This window comes from Parasteatoda tepidariorum, chromosome 10, assembly GCF_982258835.1.
Source record: "Parasteatoda tepidariorum strain Cologne lab strain chromosome 10, Ptep-v5.0, whole genome shotgun sequence".
Classification (NCBI taxonomy): domain Eukaryota; kingdom Metazoa; phylum Arthropoda; class Arachnida; order Araneae; family Theridiidae; genus Parasteatoda; species Parasteatoda tepidariorum.
Genome location: NC_141764.1, coordinates 56,096,027 through 56,117,569, shown reverse-complemented (window position 1 = coordinate 56,117,569; position 21,543 = coordinate 56,096,027). Strand labels below are relative to the sequence as shown.

The 21,543-nt window shown below is 27.9% G+C and overlaps 1 protein-coding gene across 2 annotated transcripts in view; it reads right to left on the bottom strand.

Moving 5' to 3' along the window:
• Positions 1 to 21,543, bottom strand: part of LOC107443056 (cell adhesion molecule Dscam1) — a 208,928-nt gene that overhangs the window by 58,509 nt on the left and 128,876 nt on the right. For both annotated transcript variants that reach the window (XR_001583949.3, XM_016056799.3), the window contains exons 7-11: positions 20,001 to 20,267; positions 13,438 to 13,665; positions 10,804 to 10,983; positions 6,394 to 6,555; positions 3,972 to 4,256 (exon numbers count right to left, since the gene is read on the bottom strand). Coding sequence is in view for 1 of the 2 variants with exons in the window: in XM_016056799.3 (XP_015912285.1) it covers positions 3,972 to 4,256; positions 6,394 to 6,555; positions 10,804 to 10,983; positions 13,438 to 13,665; positions 20,001 to 20,267 (1,122 nt within the window). In the remaining variant the exon portion in view is untranslated. The remainder of the gene's footprint in view (positions 1 to 3,971; positions 4,257 to 6,393; positions 6,556 to 10,803; positions 10,984 to 13,437; positions 13,666 to 20,000; positions 20,268 to 21,543) is intronic.

Here is a 21,543-nt window from a genome sequence, read left to right as displayed (position 1 = left end):
ATCTCCTAAATTAACTTGCTTTCTCTAAAAATAAAATAATAAAATAAAGAGAATCGACATGTCAAGTAAAATGACATGGGATAGTCTGCTTTTATAGCGCAATCCTTTTTCCGGACGTGCCTATTAGAATAACGACAATAGTGGGGTGGGTTGAAATATTAAAAAAGACAAGGAAGTCATGTTGTCGACAAGAAAAATCGTTTATTGGAAAGGTTCACTGTTAGCTATTGTTAGCGGCTAAGTGAATGATGAAGGTTGACAAGAGTAATCAGCGCTTACGTAAAATTCTAAATGTCTTAAAAGTAATGGGGCTTCTGGGTTCTGGCATGTTATTCAGCCGATGCAATATTGAATATGCGTTAGTTAACTACTTACGATATTTCCATAAAGTGAAGCAATAAATTATCTTTTCAAATGTAATTGCGTGCCTTACTTATAGTGAAAGACCGCGTGAGTGTGTGCTTAATGGAGATAAATAATGTGTTTGTAAAAGAGATATATTTTAGATTGCAATATTGTAATAAAAAAATATTTTTAACGAAACTCAGTTTTAAGATTCTACAATTATTAAATTAAAAAAAAAGACATCCCTTAAAGTAATAGTGAAGCAATGTTTTTGAGAGTTAGTTTCTTTTCATTTTAGTTCTGTCGTGTTATTTCACCGAAGCTATATTGAATATGCGTTAGTTAACTATTAACGGTATTTCCATAAAGTGAAGCAATAAATTATCCTTCCAAATGAAATCGCTGATATTCTTATTCATTGCAATCGGTATGCGAGTGCCCGAATTAAATTAAAGACTGATTTGAGGTGCCTTTCTATTTGTTGGCCTCCTGTTTTATCAGAACTGGGCAAAAGTATCGAAAGTCTTGCTGCCTTGTGGAATTTTGTTTTTAATGTAAGTTTGTAAATTTTCTTGTTTTTTTTTCTACTTACTTTTGCAAGCCTCATGCTATACTTTGTGGTGTCTGAGGAGTTTTCAATCGGTTAAATAAAAAAAATGAAATCGCATACTACTTATAGTGAGTTTCTTCAATTAATATGTCAGTGTTTGCAAATCTGAGTTAAGCTATGTGTTTTCAAAACAGATGAATTTTAGATTGCTGCTTGAAAACATTTTTAACGAAACTCATTTTCAGATTCTAAGATTTCTAAATTAAAAAAAATATATACATATTCCTTAAAGTAATGGAATTTTCTCTTAATTATTAGCAAATCTTTTTTTAAATATTATTAAAACATCCTATAAAGCTTTAATAATTTTTGAAAAATAGTTTATTTGAATTTAAGCTCTGGCACATTATTCTGCCGAACAATATTAAATTTGCACTATTTAAGAGCTAACGATAATTCCATAAAGTGAAGCAATAAATTTTAGTTTTGATGTGTTTGTGAAAGAGATACTATTTAGATATCTGAATTGTTGTGTGAAAACTATTTTAACGAAAAAAAAATTTTGACTTAGACAAAAAAAAATTTGACAAAATTACTAAGTTTAAAGAAAAAAAACCTTTTTTAATGTAATGTAAAATTTTATTTAAATAATTAATAAAATTTCTTTAAATTATTATGAAACATTCTGTCAGGTTTAAATAGTTTTTGAAAGATGTTTTATTTGAATTGCGAATTCATCAACATATCCATTAAAATAAATTGCACGATTTTTAAATCTATAAAAGCTTATTATTTTCTTCAAAGCGGAACTGTTTACCATCACTTTATTTTCCAGAAATTTTGAAAACTAATAAGACATGGAATCATAAATTGTTCAACGATATACGTATTTTATGCTCAATCGTAAAAGGTGAATTTTACGTATATAGCTTTAAATAATTTAAAGAGGGATTTCTTTAATCTTCTATAGTTTTAAAGTATATAAATTAATTAATACCGATTATACAGCCACATGGATAATTCAAAATTTTGAATAATATGCATTTTTGTACAATCTTTAAAATATTACATTCTAAAAATTGTTCATGGAGTGGTTTTTAGATAAGCAAGTAGGTAGTATACATGACATTGGCATTTTATATGAAAGCCTGACACCTATAAGAAAAGATTTGCACCATCCGTTTGACTGGTGGATCTATGATCCCTACCGGAAAAAAAAGAAAAGTAGAAATGCTGTTTTCTCTATAAGTACTGCCACTCCCTTGGCCTAAAACCAGCTCTTCAAGGCATACATTTAATACAATTATAACATCTCGTGCATTTTTACTTGAAATCTTGTTTATAAGTTACGACTATAGCATTGGTAGTCTAATGAGAAAATAAATTAGTTCTAGTTCATTTTACTTTTGTATCAGTTGATAAATTTGTATCACATGCTTTGGGAATCGATATTGCCTTTAATAAAACATTTTTGTTCAACAAAAAAAAGTGAGAATAATTGAGATAGAAAACATTGTTTCATTTAATAAAAAAATAAAGCACTGCTTTTAGATAAGGTTTATGCTTTGCATCCTTAATCCGCACTGACTGAGCCTTTTATATTTGCCTCTTCTGTTCGAGAAAAATTTGACACTCCAAGTTATAAATAGTTAGGATATTTTTCTTGTTCCTTCAAACGAGTAAATTTGACTTGTTCAATACTCTCCGTCGGCAAAAATTATTTTGATGGGTTATGCTATTTTCCTTACCAAATGTTATAACAACCGGGTGTAATTTAGGTTTCAAAAAAAAAATTTATCTGAATGCTAGATAGGGCAGTGAGTGCTGACATTTCCATTGAGCAAGATATATAGTTTGTCCATATAAAGAATGCCCCTCGACACAAAGTGTGAGATCATCTGCTGCTATGGAATCAAGAAATAGAGCATTTCAAATTGGAGATTTTCTTTTTCCCTCGTCAACTCGAGCCAAACCCAGTCTTAAATATTGACCCAACATACTAACCCATTTGAAATAGTACTAACCTATAGAATAGTACTAACCAACATACTAGCCTATTTGAAACTTCGTATCTGCAGTGTCAGCCGCTGCTGTAGATGAATAGAATGGAAATTTTTTCGATCAATAGACTATATTCTAGTCTTCTAAATATAGGGTTAGATAATATAACTATTTGGAGAGAGTACACGCGGAACGAGCGCGCATGCTCAAATTATTAAATACGAATCAAAGGAACGAATAATAATTTTGGCAGCCTTTCACACAGAAAGTGGTAATTCAAAAATGTGCTTATTCGCAATTATTTATTTATTTTAAGACTTAAAACTTATTAAAATCCAAAAAAAAAAAGTTTAAGAAATATCAAAATTACTTTAAACCTCACTATTTGAAAAAATTACAGCAATTTTTAATCCTTGTAGGTTAATAATGAAATATTAGATTTTTGTTATTAGTTTTTAAAATATAATTCCTAATGAGACTTTAATATTAATATTAATGCACTTTAAAATGCCCCAGATCAAATTAGGATGCGGAGTACTGTCACTCTCAGTTAATCATCAGTAAAATATTTTGAAAGTAATTTTCAAGAATTTTTACAGCAATGTTCAATTAAGTAGAGTGAGTCAGTGATTTTACAGTAGTTATTACTGCAAAAATTACGGTAAATCAGATTTTTTGTTCCGTGATATATTCCAGTAAAGAAAGTTAAAGAGTCCGCACTTTCAGTGCAAGTATTTTTTGCCGTAATTATTTGGGATTTTTTAAAGTTTAGTTAGTCTTGTATGTGAAATGGATGTAAAATGTAAAATCAATGACAGCATCACTTTTTTTGGAAAAAAATATATGAATTAAGATGAAAAAAGCATTCCAGAATAGAAACATATAAGATGACAAAATAGATTCGGAATAATCAGGCTAAAATAAAAGCCGCACAAAATAAAATGAATATAAAACAAAGCATTCTGAAAATAAGTAAAAACCTAAAGGACAGACAAATAAGGAAACACTAAAACATATGTTTTATAATATCGCTGTATATCAGTTATTTATAAATTATATGAGAAAGTAGGCGTACCGTGGATTACCATTGCTGCAGTGAAACTGGCGGATGCTGCCAGGTTCCTAGCAATGCACGTGTAATTTCCTTTATGTCTCAATTCAACCCGAGTGAATAACATGGCCTTAGAAAATTCATCCAAAGTAGTTTCTGTCACTCCTAAATCCTGTGTCAGTGGCTTGCCGTCCTTCAACCATTGTATCGTTATAGGAGGATCTCCTTTGGTGACGGAGCACAGCAATTTTGACCTAGCGCCTTCTTCGATGGCTTCAGGTATGTGGAAGGGCTCGATAACTGGCGGAGCTGAAAAAGAAATTAAGTTGCTAGGCTTAAGAATGGATGGACAAACATGCTTTACTTCTTTGCTTTACTGTCGTCATGGCAACCGACAAGTTTGTGACTCAAAGAGAAACAAAATCCCGGCTTCTAACAAATTATCAGAATTTCCCGTGAATCGGTTATTTACATTCAAATCTCTCGAGTCAAGAAACGGGAGGTTTGTCTCGATTTTATTTTTCCAATTACAAGTTTTGGAAATTTTCTGACAGCTTGTCGCGAGATTTCTACAGAATTTAATAAAGTTTTCTTCATCAGATGATTTATGTAGGGTAGAAAAGTTTATGAATGTGCGCTGGTGAAATCGCAGATGATTTCTGCTGAATAGAAATTTTTATTTCGGCGAATTCAACCGGTTGAATGCCATGAATTAAAAGCATAAAATATTCTGGCTACACATGATTTTAAATTCTTTTGACTGTTGTTTAAGGAAAAAAAAATATCTATGAAAATATTTGAAATAGATTAATACATTGAGACTGAAAAAGCATAGTAGAATAACATTTTGCTGCTTTTAAATTCTCTAAACTACTTAAATGTTATATCATTCATGAAAATTATAAAACGATTTATTTATGCGTGTTTTTTAAAAAAAGAATGTTAAGCTTTTTTTAAATTGCTCGCAGCAAAAGAAAGAAAAAATCTGAAGAACTGTAGGTAAAACGTTTTTAAACAATATTTCTGTCGAAATAATAAGTGAGGATTATAATGTTGATATAGGGAAACTGTTAGCATCCTTTAAAAAAAAAGAAAAAAAAACAGCAATTGCATCAAAATCTTAAAGTAAAATTGAATTTTGAATATAGTAATTAAATATAAGCTTTCATACGAAAGGTATAAAAATAAAAACGTATATATTATTTTTTGAAATGAAACATTCAGTAATATTTTTCTTTATAATTTTAAAATTAAATTTTAGCTTGTTTCTTACAAGTTGCTATTAAAAAAATAAATGAAGACTTTAAAAGTATCGGCAGAATTTCAAAACATAATCACTTTGCTCAAAATGTTGTTTACTGCAAGGTTCAATTGGTCTGACGAGAAAATTCATGAGAAATTAAAGTAAACAAACGTTTTCTCGCCTGGTTTTGTCTCACACCGAGACGCAAGAAATTAAATAGTGTATTTGTAAAAAACTACTTTGTAAAAATGTATCTACGTCTGGAATATGTTAATATTAAATACGAGTTGTGGTAAACTTATAGTTATATTAATCATTCGATATTTTTTCATATTTATATAAGAAAACTGTATAAATTTATAATTCATTCTCCCATGGGATTGCCCTATTATAATATGCTAATGCTTATTTGATGCTTGCAAACAATTAAATGAATTTTTACATTTCGAATAGTTTTTCTTTCTCACTTTTAGAACGAAATACTGCATTGAAATTTTAATTATCGTATTTGAGTTAGAAAAAATCTAACTGTTTCCAATTTATTCAATTATATAAAAGTTGAAATCAGAGATGTTTACTAACATATGGCAATAATAAATCAAAAGACTCACTGGTAGTGTTCTGTTGACGAGGATGACATGTGGAAGTCAAATATATTGAATTAGTATTTGAAAGCTATCTTAAATCGAGTGTTTATTTTGCTTAAAAGGGTTTGCAATTTCGAAAAGCGATGCTATTTTGTGTTGAAAATATTGTGATTAATTTTTAAACATTCCTGTTTTTATCTTTTTTTTCTTTTTTTTGAGGGATATTAATCATAATATAATTTCCATTTTAAGCATAAATGAAAAAAAATTTCTAACACTTAATTTTTAATTAATACTTTAAATTAGATTGAAGCGAACTTTTGAATGAAGACAAAATTAAATATTTTTCAAAGATATTTACCTTCTTTCGAAATTGAACACAATATTACAAAAATTTTATAAAATTCCGATATAGGTTCACAATTATACTTTAATATTTAATAGCATCGTACATTAATAATAGATATTTCAATACATAAAATTATTAACTTAAAAAAACTTGAAGCTTACTAATTTTGAACTTTATTTTCTTATATTATAATGCACATAAATAATTAAAATTTTTATTATAATTTTCAAAATCATATACTGACATTGAAACACAGTTCATACTTACTTAAAACTCTTATATTAAGCGTCCTTTCACCTTTCTGACCTTGACTATTTCTTGCAATGCATCTGTATTCTCCTCCGTCACTTCTTCGGTCAATTTCTCGAATAATTAATGTTCCATTCTTAAAACCTCTCTGACGATGATTGAACGGTATTCTTCTCCCATCTAATGAAAAAAAAAATGTTTCATGACCGATTTGTTAAAATATGGTAAGTTAGAATGAGATTTGGTGTGGTATAAACTTACTCTGGCTTACTCTTTCGATCTAAACTTATGAACTTACCCTTTCTATTTAAGCTTGTAAACTAAGTTTTACAAAACATCAAATGTCAAATCATTGTATACTGTAAAAAATCGGAACAAACCATGGTATAAAATACAGGCAGTTTTGGTGCGTCATCCGTAAAACCCCTTTTACGGTAAAATAAATTTTTACCGTAAAATTTGGTATCTTAATTCTTACAGTAATATTTATTTAATTTGAGTGATTTCACTTTAATTATTATTAGTAAAAATACGGTGCATCGGATTCTTTGTTCCTTGATATTTTCCGTAAAAATAAATGTTACGTTCAAATTATTGGCACTCAGAGTGGCATTAATTTTTACCATAATTTGATCCGGAATTTTTGGCAGCATATTTTAATGTGTTAAAGAGGTATAGTTTGTACATGGAGGATAATTTTGTCTCCTCCTTGTAGTTTTTAGTTTTTCGAAATTATAGGTAAATTTATTTTGAAATTGAAATGCATTCTTCAACACTTTTTATTTAGTTTCAGCGAAATCTTTCTATATTTCTGTTTTTATTAATAAATATTGAAAAATCTTCCTTTTGAATCACATTATATTTCAGCTTTTTTTTAAAAAATTATTAATTGATTGTTTTATTACATTTTATATCAATAGTTATATATATAATCTTATTGTTTATTTAAACTTATTTTTATCTTTAGTTTTTTTATTTGTATCGTTTATTTTGATTTATATTTTAATTAACTCTCATTATTTGATTATTGATAAGTTTTTTCCTGTATCGTTTAATTTTTTCTTTATTAGATATGTTGAATCATTGAATTATCAATAATGACGATCCATAAATCGAGAACATTAATCAAGCCTTACTATTTTTACCATTTGCTTTAATATTCGTATTACACAAGTTTAATTCTACAATTCTCACTTAAAAACTATTACTGTGTACAATTATTGGATGATAATCTAAATAATGAAAATATGTTAATAACAGACAAAGACTTTAAACATCGAATTATTAATTAAACAATATTTTTTCTATTATTTTTAAATTTATTATAAAGACTTATTCATTAAATCAAAAATATATTCCTATATTAAGTAATAGATCGAGTTTTTAAAATAGTTTAGTCATAATTATTAAATGTTTTATTAAAATAAATATATTCCAAGCAATGAAATACACGTATCATTCCTATTATTAAAAAAAAATACGAAATTACTTTAGAGTGCTATTTTTTTACTTGATATAAAATGACATCTGAAATATCAATTTTCACCTTGCTCTCTCTTTATAATCTGAAAAATTAAAATTATGTATATATGACTTTACATTCTACCTTTTAATAAAAACTGCATTACCAACAAAGTTATCTTATTAGAAAATGTCATAAAAATTAAATATCATGTTCTTATTGCAATTCAAAGCAATAGTAAAAATACACCTGAAAGAAATCTATTTCAAAGAAAATTAAATAATAGAAAGAAAGAAAAGAAATGTTCTCTTTTACAAAATGTTAATTAATTGGACTTTTTGTTTAGTTTTTTTTAAATAATTCTAAACCATTCTGATATTAGATTATTTTTCAGTATTATGCATAAAGGAAATAGGAAATGAATTCTTTCATTTTTTAATATATATATTTATAGAAACGTTTCGCCTTCTGTCTTTGTCAGTTTACAGACATCTTGAAATTGAAGAATATTTTTTTTTCCATTTTTCACTGCCAAAAATTCGATAAACAATAAGTCTTTTCATAAATCCGTTTCTTGATTTCATTTTGGAATCTGAATCACTTTTTGTTATTTTTCTCGATTTTTTTCTTTATTTGGACTCTTCAAGTTTTTGACGTTTGCCAAAAATGAAGCAAAAAATAAAAACATGGAGTGAATTCTCTGGATGTTTTGGATGTGTTTGTTTTCTTAACTGAAATATAGTTTTACTGTTTTGACGTTTTCTTTTATCTCAACTTCAACTAGAGAGAAGTTATAGAACTGCGTTAGCATAATTTAAAAATTCTCTTTCTTCTATTTACTAATTTTTGCTTCACTCTAGAAAATAAAATGTTTTATTTGAAGTTCAAAAAACTTTATTGTTAAAAAACTTTACAAAAAATTAACTTACATTTCGTATAAAGATATGTAAGAATATAATTATTAAATTATTAAATTTTAAATATTATTATTAAATGTACAAATGTAAGTGAAACTCTTTAGTGATTTCTTAACAATTAAGAATAGATCTTTTATTCCGGAGATTGATTTTTTACTTTATGCGGGTCAACAATTATATAATAAACAACATAAACACTCATTTTTGCTTATAAATTAATAAATTTAGAAAATGGCGTGGAGAGTGGGGCTGTAGGGTGAAGTCCCACAAAACATCTCCGTCCACCATGAAGTTAAAAAGTGAGTCTCATGTGTACCTTAGCATAGTTTTCGCCAAGGAAAGTTGAGTAATCTTTGTGTTTGCTATTAATTGATTAAATTTTATGTCAAAGCTCTTTTCTTAGCCTTACGAATTCAAATGTGTTGGCGAAAAGGCAAGCGTAAGAAATAGTAACTAGTTTTAATGAATCCAAAAAATTAGCAACCATATAACGGTCTTCGAATTCTATGCTAATGTGTTAGGCTGATGAAGAGGAAATCTCTGAAAATAGAATTTATTCTGCAGTCAATTCTAGATTGTGGTATAAAAAGATTACAAGTTATATAAATGATTTTTATTTATTGCAAAATGATTAAATAAGATAATAATTTGATTTTTAAATGCTAGGAAATATGTTATGCATAATTCAGCATGACAAAGAGTAAATATTTTTCAAATTTTCAATAGCATTGTGTAATTGTCTAATAATTTTGTGGAATTTAGCAATTAAAAGCTTTTTTTTTATAAGAAACAGGAATACGAAATCGTCCAAAATTAACAAAACTCTTTAAAAAATAAATCACTAGGTCATCGATATTTTCGGCTTTTTCTTTTAATATTCCTAAAACTTGAAAACGAGCCAGTTAACAACACAATCCTATTCCAAATTTCTTAATTCATGAAAAATGAATAAAACGATGTTTTTCTTTCCCTTTAAAAAAAACTTAAATTTATTGAGCTGTCACAGTTGACCTTTTTTCGATTTTTTTTTTAGAAAGCAGGAAAAAAAATGAGTTCACGTGCTTCGTCTATTAAAACAGATTCAGAAGATAAATGATTCTGTAGCAAAAGGTTAACAGAATAAATAAATTGAATAAATTAGAGCTTGACTAGATGCGATATAAAACTCCTTAGTAAATGTCTCAAAGTATAAGAGCAGAGATACATCCACTGAAGCAAAACAAAAAGAGATTAAAAACTGATTGAAATTGATGAGACACGAAAAACAATGCATTTTCTACTGAACTTAAAAATTTATACAAATTCTATACTTATTTAGAAAGCTGTAATTGAAATAAATGTACCACATTTATCAGACTAATGGACAATCCTTTTATTTCATTAATGCATCTGCTATTCCAGATTACTGAAGTCAGAATTTCAATTGATCCATTTAATATTTTGTTGTTTTTGTTTTTTTATCATTTCTGCAATTAAATTAATGTTCATAGAAGAAGGACAAGTAATTTTTTGAAAATATATTTTAATACTAAGATTTCTTTTACATGAATTAAAAAAATAAAAACATTTAATATATTTTAGCAGTTTAGATTAGAGTTAGAAGCCTGTTCGAAGACAAATGTTTTTAATTTGCATTATAAATTTTAGAATATTATCACACATAGTAATAATTAGTTAGATTATTATTGCACATTAGATTTCTATTGCAGATTATTATTTAATTTTGACAAAGATACTGATGCTATGATTATTTTTAACTTAATAAATATCTTATAATTTTAGTCAAATAAAAAAACATAGATGGAAACTTGAGGCAGCTAGTCAAGAATTGTAAGATTTTAACACATTTTGATAGTACACTGAGAAAAAAACTTAATAAAATAAATAAATATAAATAAACTAAATTTTTTACTGCAAAGATAGATAGTTTTTGCATTCAGTTGCATTGTTTATAAATTTTTTGTGACACTCGATCCAAATTACGGAAAAAATATAAATATAAAATATATTTAGTGTAGTTGTTGGCATAAATTACGCTTTTAAAATTACTTTTTTCCCAATAGACTTCTTCCACGGGATAACCAGCTACAGGGCAACGAACATTGAGAACTTCACCTTCAACAGCAGCAATGTCCTTCATTATTCGGACAAAAGGGGGACCAATGACGTTTATTTTGGCTGAATGGCTTAAAGATCCAATTTCATTTGTAGCTAAGCATCTGTATACGCCTAAATATAAAAATAAGTTGATAAACAATTATCGTTCAATTTAAAAATAATTTACAGGTAGCATGATTCTAACTAAATAAAACTAGTATGTAAGCTTCAAAAATAAAGAGCAGAAATTATGAGAATAATAGTTTCTAAAGTTTTATACAAACCTGTAGAAAAAATTAAATTTAAGACAATTAAAGATCACTGTGAATAATCATTCGGACATTTTGCCAGGCATTTGCAACTTTGGATACATTGGAAAAACCAGGAATTTTAGGTTAATGGAGCTTAACGACAGGTATATGCGTCATTTAGAATTCGAGGAAACTTTTATCTTCGCATAATAATAAAATCTTGGAGATACGTTGAACATCACTATTTCTAAAATCCTTCCCACCCCAGGAAAATATTTTCCTGAGGTTTCTGCCGCTCCATGGATTTTCTAAAATCTTGTTTCATACATTCGAATCCCCTTCTTAATACCACAAATTCATTATGAACTTGTGAACATAGATTGGAAATGTGTCATGTCTTCATTTGCCTCCTTCAGCTATCACTACCTTCATATACTGTAGTTAATTTTCAACTTCATTTTTTTTCTCTTTGAGGACATGAAATTTCTTTAATTTTCACCTTCATTTTTGAAGAAAAAAAATTTCCATTCATAAGATATATATACAGTGGAACCTGTTTAAGAAGTTCTCACTTAAAAAGTTTTCCAGCGTAAGAAGTTATTTTTTAAAAGAGCCAAATACCATAATGTTAAATTTACCTTTATCAGAAGTTTTTTTTTCTCATTTAATAAGTTTTCAAGCTCTTCCAATTTGCTTCATTCTTTTTAAACTTTATATTTAAAATGTATCTTATCTAGTTTTACATGTCTGTGGCTGAAACAGATACGTGAACTATGCAAAATTGACAAAAACCACAGGCCTTCTTTGTTCCTCCATTACACTAAAGAAGGCGAATAATCTGGAACAGGTGTGAGCAAAGGAATGTGAACCTTTAGATGAACAATGAAACTAATAAGAATGTGGGGAATCCCTCGGACATTGTGTCCACTGTGAATGAAAATTGGCCAGTCAGATGACGCCTGCACTGCACTGCTGTTCCTACCCCTTTAGTGAGTGATGCGAAAGATACATCAAAACAGCAGATTTAGCAGCATTTCGCTGGAAATTTTCTTCGTGTGAAGGTTTATTTTGATTTTCTCGTAAATATAGTAAAATTTTTTTGCTGTAGAAAATGTACTGTAAAGGCATTAAACGTAAAGCACAATCCATTGAGGACAAAGTCAGTATTTTAAAAGCTGAATTAAACGTTGGCTTTGAGCCTTCAAATGGATAGATTGATGTGATGAAAAAACGAGCTGGATTAATTTATAAAACAATTAAAGGAGATTGTAACAGCATTGATTAACAAGAAGCTGAAGAACGGAAAGTTAAATTACCTGAACTTACTTCAGGTTATCAACCAAAGGACAATTTTAACTTAGAATAATGTGGACTCTCTTTCCATCTTTTGCCCGATAAAACTCATGCAATTAAAGGTAAACGCTGACATGTAAAAAACAGTAGAAAACATTTGACACTTTTAGGTGGGGCTAGTATGAATGGTGCACAAAATTTACCGAATTTAGTAATTGGAAATGCAAAAAAAAAAAAATATTTATTTTTAACCCTCAACCATTTAAGAAGTTTTCCCGCTTAATAAGTCATTTCTTTACAATCCCTTCAAAAACGTCTTAAGCTGGTTTCAAAGTGTAACATATTGGTAGAACCTGGGACGTTGAGAAAGTGTTATTTTATTAACTTGGCAATTTAAATTCATTCCACATTATTATTAGATCCTTTTTGTGATAGTGAAATAAGATATTGTATGAAAAAAACTAAAAAAAATTACTGTATAATATTATTTAAAGAAATACTGTGTTTCACAGTGTTCAATATTTTTATTAGCTAGTTGTGGTTGAAATGGCCGAATCACATCCTCTAGAGTAAACTAGAATTTAGCATGAGGTCCAATGATGCTTAACATGATATTGGAGTATGAGATGATTTGTTGAATTACGTTTGATGTTTTAACATACCAATAAATTGTACTATGCTCGAGATCAGTTTGGTAGCTATTCAACTAATAGATGGCCTTACCTCTTAGATCAAATTGATAAAAAAATTAATGAAACCTTTTTATGGTGTTTTTGATATTGGGAATAATTACTTTCATTACATTGATATTTTTTTTCTATTTCAAAAAATTAATCGGGCTTTCATCAATTCATTAGTTATACTTGGGAAATATTATAGCATTTTGAATTATTTACAAAATTAAACCTCCGTTGGTATCGTCGCAAATGCACTCATGTAAATGCTATGCTATAAAATAGGTGATGCCACCTTTTTATGTTTATTTATCTTACTTCATATCGACCTGACGTTCATGATATCGTAAATAAATTAATATACTTACCTCCATCTTCCACGCGGAGACTACTGATGTTGACAAAACTAACAACCTCCGCTCTTGACGTGACGTAATCTCCAACGGAAAACCGCATATGATCTGGAATTTGAAGATCGTCTAAAGTCCACGTGACTTGAGGTAATGGATTCCCTGAGGCAATACATTTTAATGAAAGTGGACTCCCAGGTTCCACGGTCGATGGTTCGAATGTGTGTTTTAAAACAGGAGCAACATCTAAAAGAAAAATAAATGAAGTGTATTTTCAAGTTTGAAGATAAAAAATTTAATTTTCTTTTAAAATCTAATGGTATGATATGATATTTTTTTATTTGTGATAGGGAATAACTAGTGATTATTAATTCATTGCTATTGATTATTGATTAATAATCATTATACATCGATTATTAATCTACTAATATTGATTATTAATCATTATTAAGAATAAAAATCTATACCCTTTATTCAGAAATAATCATTTTTCAACTTAGTAAGGAAACAACAGCTTAGTAAAGAAAACAAAAGATAAGTTATAAACAAAAATTATTTCCCTTGCATTACATAAAATGACTAGGTGAACTTGAACTGACTCATTATTCCTGATAGACTGTATGCTTCTTACTTCAAATGATTGCTTCTTTTCATTTTTAAATTTGCGTTGGCCAACTACAAAAAAAAATTTAATTTTTGCTGGAAAAAAACTTTTTTATTACGCTTTCATTAATTAACGCTTTTCTTCTTTTTTAAAAAAAGAAGACTTACAACAGAAAAATATCCGTGCTTTGTTTCATGATCTGCTTGCTTCCTTAAAAAATTGTAATTTTTGTCAAAAGAGGAAAAAAATAAATGAATCTTAATACTATGTTTATAATAATAATGCATGCATGTTACTAGATTTTCTTTAGGATCCATTTGTCACCTTAAAGATATGTCATTTTCTTTAAAATGAAAAGGAAATTTTTATTTTGGCTATCTTGACATTGTTTGTTTGTTAACCAGCGTAAACCAACGGGAAAATATCCTGACTTTCTAGTTAAGTTTCATTTGATTTCCTTTAATCATACTTACTTATTTCTGCACAGATTAAATTTATTTTCAAAATTTCTGAAACACTTTGTAACTACGAAGAGAAAAAGGTCAACAAGGACAATTTTAATTGAAAATTAAAAAAAAACATATATTTCTCTGATTTTATAAATAAATTTCAAAGACTAATTCAAATGATTTAAATACGTAGAAATGGAATGTTCGAGAATCTTCTTGCCAAATAGTCAACAAATGTTTCATATTTTGACACTGATTTCATAAACTTACGCAAGTCAGCTTTCACTACTTAACGGCATCTGCTTTCAAAGTTACGTCAAATTCTGATTACTACTCTTGTCGTAAATTTTCATATGTCAGTAAAATTCTTTGAAAGTATAGCTAAAATTTCATTTTAAATGAAAATTTGATTCAAAATCAAGTTTCAAATTTTATTCTCCATTACCTTTCTTCTTGAATTAAGAATGTTTTGATAACACATTTGTAAAAAAAATAATTTATAAATGATAGTTTAATAATTTCACGATGTACATTAAAAATTAGCTTGTTTAAAAATAAGAGCATAAGCTTAAGATTTTGTTAAAAATGTCACAAAAATAAACAATTTAAATATTAATTGATCATGTTTCCTATCTGAAAGAAAGAAATTCATATACATCTCCTTTGAACTCATATTTATTTCCATTTTTCTTCCAACAGACAAATCTCAAGTATTTGACAAAAAATCTTAATTATAGTTTGCGCTCGAAGCAATTTTTAGAAAACGCACAAATTTTAATTGATAATGAACTTAATTAAAATGTTGCCTATAAAATTTCTTAAAAACGAATTTGGAAATTCATGATAAAAATAAAATTTCTATCAATTATTTCTAAAAATAGTAAATAAAAACCTGATTGCTTGAGATGTGATTTGCAAAATGCAAATTGTCTTCTACAGTAAATAAAAATTTATATAATTAAACTGGAAATCATGTTACTAATTACATTGTAATTGCAAAACAAACAAGATATAAAGTAATTAATTTCCGTACTTAACACTTTCATTTTCGTTTACATTTTTACACATAAATATCTTCAAATAAACTAATTATTTTTGTTTTAATAAACTAAATATTATCAACAAATACTTTCAATTTGTTAAATATTATTCATATTAAAAAATATTAATTTTTTTTTGTTCTCTGTTCAGTCTAAAAGTTTTTTTTTCTTTTGAGGTTATTTATTATGCCCAGTAACAAAGGTTTTAATGATTTATTATTAAAAAAATTACATTTCATAGATTTTGACATCAATTATAAAAATATTTTCGGAATACATTATTACTTATCAGAAAATATAAATGCATGAGCCTAGAATGCCTCACGTAGTTTAGGGGGTGGCAGATCAGGGTCGTGACTCGACCTGTAGTTTACATCTAACATGGCTCAAGAAAAAATACATCTACTATAAAATAAATTTAAAAAAATAAAATAGTAAAATTATTGATTCATTATTTTTTTACGTAAGATTTCTTTTTAGATTACATAACGAAACAATTTTCGAAAACTACACCCTGAGAAAAAAGTAGGGACTAAACTACCAGAATATGGTAAAATTTTCCGTGCTGTATAGAGACACCAGAAAAATACCCGAAATTGCAGAGTGCTTTGGAAATAATTTTGGTAAAATTTACTATAAAGTATGGTTGAGCCATGGTGGTTGAAGGCATAGTGCCCTTGTCATCCAATGAAGTGAACAGGGTATGAATACAAGCTATAGTTGGCCGGTTTGAATTCAGTATCCAGGTCTCACCGACCTCAGTGCTGATGTAAAATTACCTCAGAGGTAGACGGATCATGAAATAGAATAAACATGCCACGAGGCTAACTGTGGTAAGGTTTCGTGTCACCCTTTCCATTTGACCGAAATGTGGATTTATTCTATCAAAATGCCTCAAGGAAGGCAAATTTCTACCAATACTTGATCCAGGAGATCTCTTGTCCTCTGGATTGGGTTCAAAATTACAAGGCAGCATGGAATTGCGAATTCGTTGTCGTTAACCCAAAATTGAGTCTGCTGTTCAAGGAGGGTTACAAAATAAAATAGGATTTTATAATATGTGATGTAATTTGGAATATTTGGTAATTTTATCATGATACCAGAGCATAGCATAAAAACCATTTTTTCGATTAAATTTACATTTCAGCTTCGTATTTCTAACCAAATTTGTAGTAATAAAAGTTATAATTTTCAAAAACAGAATTTCCTGCAAACCATTACCAAATAAATATTAAGATTACCAAATGAATTTTTAAAATACCGTATATTTAATTTTTAATTACTTGAATTATAGAACAAAAATATCATTAAAATGCAAAACGGAAATTTTTCCAAGAATTCTTTCTTCATGAAAAATTAATATGCTTTTAATTAAATTAAAATATTAGAACCCAAGATTTAAAGTAAATTTTTTGTACACGTTGCCCTGAAAACTGGAAAATAAAGAATGCATTTTTTTCTTCCTTAAACTAATTTTCTGTCGTCTTTAATAGTGTCTTTTCAAACCTAGATACATTTTGTCAAATTTTAAAGATCTAAGAATGTTTAGTGAAAATGAAATTTCTCGACGCAATACAGTTTCTGTTCTTGGTAGGAAAATATTTGCTTTTGATACGTCATTTAAAGGAAAAAATAATAGTTTGTAATATAATTTAAATATAACTAAGTACAAAAATGAAATTCATAACATTTCCTGAAATTCATAACGTTTCCTGAAATACATTAAATAAAGAGACCAGAGCAACACTCAAAACGTTCTCAACAGTAACCTTAACAAGGATCCATTTTTCTTCTGTAGTTTTTCGTAAATATATTCCCTAGCAATTTAATGCTAATTACGTTCAGTGACGTAGCGTCGAATTCGTTGAAGCATCTAACTGCTCCACGAAAAGAGCTTTTCCCTTGTAGAGGTAGGCGAGCTTGTGAAGAAAACGGCCCTTTAAAACTATTTCCTAGTAAGCTACTTATAGTAATAGGATTACATTGCTAGAACATAGAAGCCAAAGTTTTGAATACAGATCGTGCGTTGTGAATGGAAAAGGGTATTATAAAAATTCGCAAAGCGGCACTTTTCTTTTTTCCTTTACCTGTTACAATGAAACTTCGATAATCTTCTCTTTATCAGCAAAAAAGACCTGGTTAATTTTTTTATTTTAAAAATTATGAGGCAATCAGAAATATCACGCAATCAAGTTACATTATTTTTTCTTTCGTGAAAACGTTGTCAAATATACATGATTTTTAAATGTGATTTATTTTTATCATACTTAGTTACTTTCTAAAATATATTTACAAGCAGCAAAATTTTCAGTTTATAATTGTGAATTGATTTGCTGCGTTAAAATTTTTATCAGGAATATAAGTATGGAAATTATATTGTTAGCTCTTTGACGTAAAGGAAACATTGGTGTCCCTTTTATTCCAGCAAAAATATATTTTAGTACTGTTTAATAATAGGAAAATAGTCTAATAGTTAATAAAAATCTGTTAGATCATCAAAATTATATTCGTATTAAAGTGTAAAATCAAAAAAATGTTGCTTGAAAAACATTTAGTTCATATTCAAATCATTATCAATTATTTATTAATAAAATCGAAGAAATTTAAACAATGAATAATTGTTTCTCTTGAATCTAAATAACTTTGAAAAAGTTATTTAGATTAGAGAAAAAATTTGAAAACTATTTGAAAAATATATATTTTTTCAAAGTTTTTAAAATAGCGCAAAAAACACGTCTGTTTCATGGCGTATTTCAAAACTATAAATTATTTAAATGGTGAAGCAGTTTTTACAATTTTGACATAAATTAATACAAAAACAATGAAAAAAAAGTATGAGAAATATGTTTACTAAAAATTTTGCCTCTTAGGACTAGAGTAAAGAATCTGAAAGATTTTGATTGAGACCTTGCGTTTAAAATGAAAGACTTATTACAATAGTTTTGAAAGTAATATTTTTTTCATTTTTTTCAAAGTTTCATATTAGAAACTTCACTTTATTTTTTATCAACAATGAATGAATGAAGAAGGTTTTTTATTCATGATTTCTTTTTAATTTGTTCCTAGTAATATTTTTTTTTGAAAATATATGTATTCGCAAATAAATTGTGAAACGTTTTAGAGGTCATGAATTGTTGGCGTAATGGATGTTGGACGAGGTATCATTCCAGTAATAGTCGGTAAATAATAATAACCAGAGTATGAAAACCTTGGCATCGTTTTTGAAAGAGGTAACACTTTTATTTCATTTTCTAAAACATGATGCAATACTGAATTGAATACGTTTCTTATTCTGTAAAATGTCATGCATTACAGCTGAATTTACACCCCTAAATTTCAAGTTTGAGAGCGTAGTCAATGATATTGATAAGTTTTTTTTTCTTTGTTTAAATAATATTATATCGATATATTTTTAAATCTGTTTTCACATTTGTGCATAATAATTTATTAATATAATAAAATATTGCGTAAATGATTTGCAACAAGTATGCAAGTATGCAAGATCATACAGTATCTGTCTTTTTATTTCTACAATATTTGTTTCTTAAATGAATTTCAAATTAAAAATATCCAAATGACATAATCAGACCTTAAATAAATGAGTGAATGTTAATTTTTGTGATGCAGGATACTTTATATCGATATAAAATCAGAAGTTTCAAGGAGCATGTGTGAGCTTAGAAAGGTAAAGAAAAAAAAATAATGTACTTTTTTTTCTTTATTCAATCAACAGATGTGCTACTGAAGGCAATTATTTGGTTTATCCCATGAGTATAATTGTGATTTTCAATTTCTTACAAAAAATAAAGTGTTTTGAAGTAACTTTGCGGTTGACATGTGTAAAAAATACATCTCAGGTTGAAAACGAGGTTATGTTTTGCACCAAAGATAACCTCATCTATAAAACTCCATTTCAATCTCATTTACCCCTCTTAAAACCAACCTTATATATAGCTTAGCAGAAATTTCAGTTAAAATCTGGTTAAATTATTTACACCTCAAATATATTTTTTTGCTTGAAGTGAAAAAGAAGCAACATGACCACCTCAAAAACAACCTGGCAAAGCTGGTTGTTCTAAGGTAGATTTATACCGACCTCAACACAAGCTCGAGTGTTGATAAAACAATTTCATGCACCTTGATTATAAACCTTGGAAGGTAAATTTTAAGGCTGTTTTTTAAGTCAACCAACTTCAAATAAAGCTCAAACCACCTCAAGTTTTTTGTAAAGAATAGTCTTCTATTTTTTTTTTTTTTTTGCTTCCTCAACTTTATGGAACAAATCTCCAAACATTTCAAGTCAATGCGTAGGCCAGACATGCGCTTTACTAGATTTAAAATGTTTGCACATAAGTGTGGGTCAAATTCCACATCCATGTTTGACTATCAATTTCTAGTAAATCCAAATAGATGGCGGATTTTCTTGGTTAAATTAATATCTATATAGGTGTACTATCAGTTTACATAATGTTTTGGTTTTAAACATACCTCCCAAAACAAGTTGAGCTGCATCTTGTACAGATTCTTTGTCATTATAAACAAAACATTGATACATCCCCCGATCTTCTCTTTCAACAGGACTTATTCTCAGCTCTTCTCTGGAAACAGATATTCGACGTGATGACAAAACAGGAACCATATCTTTTCTCCAACTAATAATGTGTACCGGATGCCCGGAAACATTACACGTAAATATTGCAGTTTTACCGACATCCACAGTTTGAGATGGAGGAAGTGCCCGGACTTGAAGTCTGTCTAATTAGAAAGATAGATAATTAGAAATCATGTATTTTACATAATCTGATAAGTGTTAAAAAAATAACTAATATTGATTTAGAGGTAAGACTTGTAAAACATCAGAAGCAGCATCACCCAACAGATTTCTAACACCAAAAAGATATAACAAAAAATCGACCCTGCTTTTCAAAGTAATCAAACTGATTCTAATTTCAAAATGTCACCGTTTTTTTATAACTTCAGCTTTAAAAATGTAGCAATATTTTAAAAAATTGCCAATTCAAATTTATATAAACCATATTTCATGAAAAAAGCATGTATGAAAACTAGTTTCTAGTAATGATAATGCATACACTGTAAAAAATTCGGTACAAAATTACGATGAAATATACTGGCTCCTGAGTAGTGGAACGAAAAATCTGATATACCACAATTTTCAAAGTAATAATTACCTTGGAATTACTAAAGCACTCAAATTAAATAAATATTACTTAAAAAAGTACAGTATAATATTTTACGATAAAAGCAACTTTGCGGAGGATACACCCAAAGTGCTAGTATACTTTATACCGTTGCTGGATCCGATTGTTCTTACAGTGTACGGATGATTCCTTGCATATGGTTTCGAAAATGCATATTGTTTTTTCTCTCTATAATATTTGATACATGGTCATTTTATTAATAGATTATATCAATCCTGTAGAAAAGTAGCTCAATGTTTAGTAAAAACATTTTACGAAATTTTACATCTTCTTAAGAAAAACTAAAATGCAAAACTATTTATCATTAATAATGAGGAAGATTTTTGCAATATTATTCAGAAATAATACAATTATTTTTACTACAGTAAATGAAATTAACGCAATTTAATTCCAGTTTCAATCAAGAGTAATTGAAATGTATTTTATATTTAAATTATGTAAGATAATTGCAATAAGTATGTTTCTATTTTCAATTTTTTAGCATTTTTTCAAAACTTCTTTACTACGTGTTCGTATTTCGGAAAAATAAGTCTGAATTTTTTTTTGTTCTTCAGGCAATCTAATAATCTTCTACGCTTTGAACAAACATGAAAAGCTTAAACTGAAATAAAACCCCGTGTACTTTTGGATAATTCATGCACTGTTTCGAATATTACTATTTTCCTCGTTCGAAGGCTCTGAAATTTAAAATTCATTGAAAACGTCCTTTGATTCTAAGCCATTCTAAATATTGATTACTCAATAAATTTTCAAGTACATTTTGAGATACTGAAAGAGGAATTTCCCTGTTCTTTACAGACCATTTCATTCTT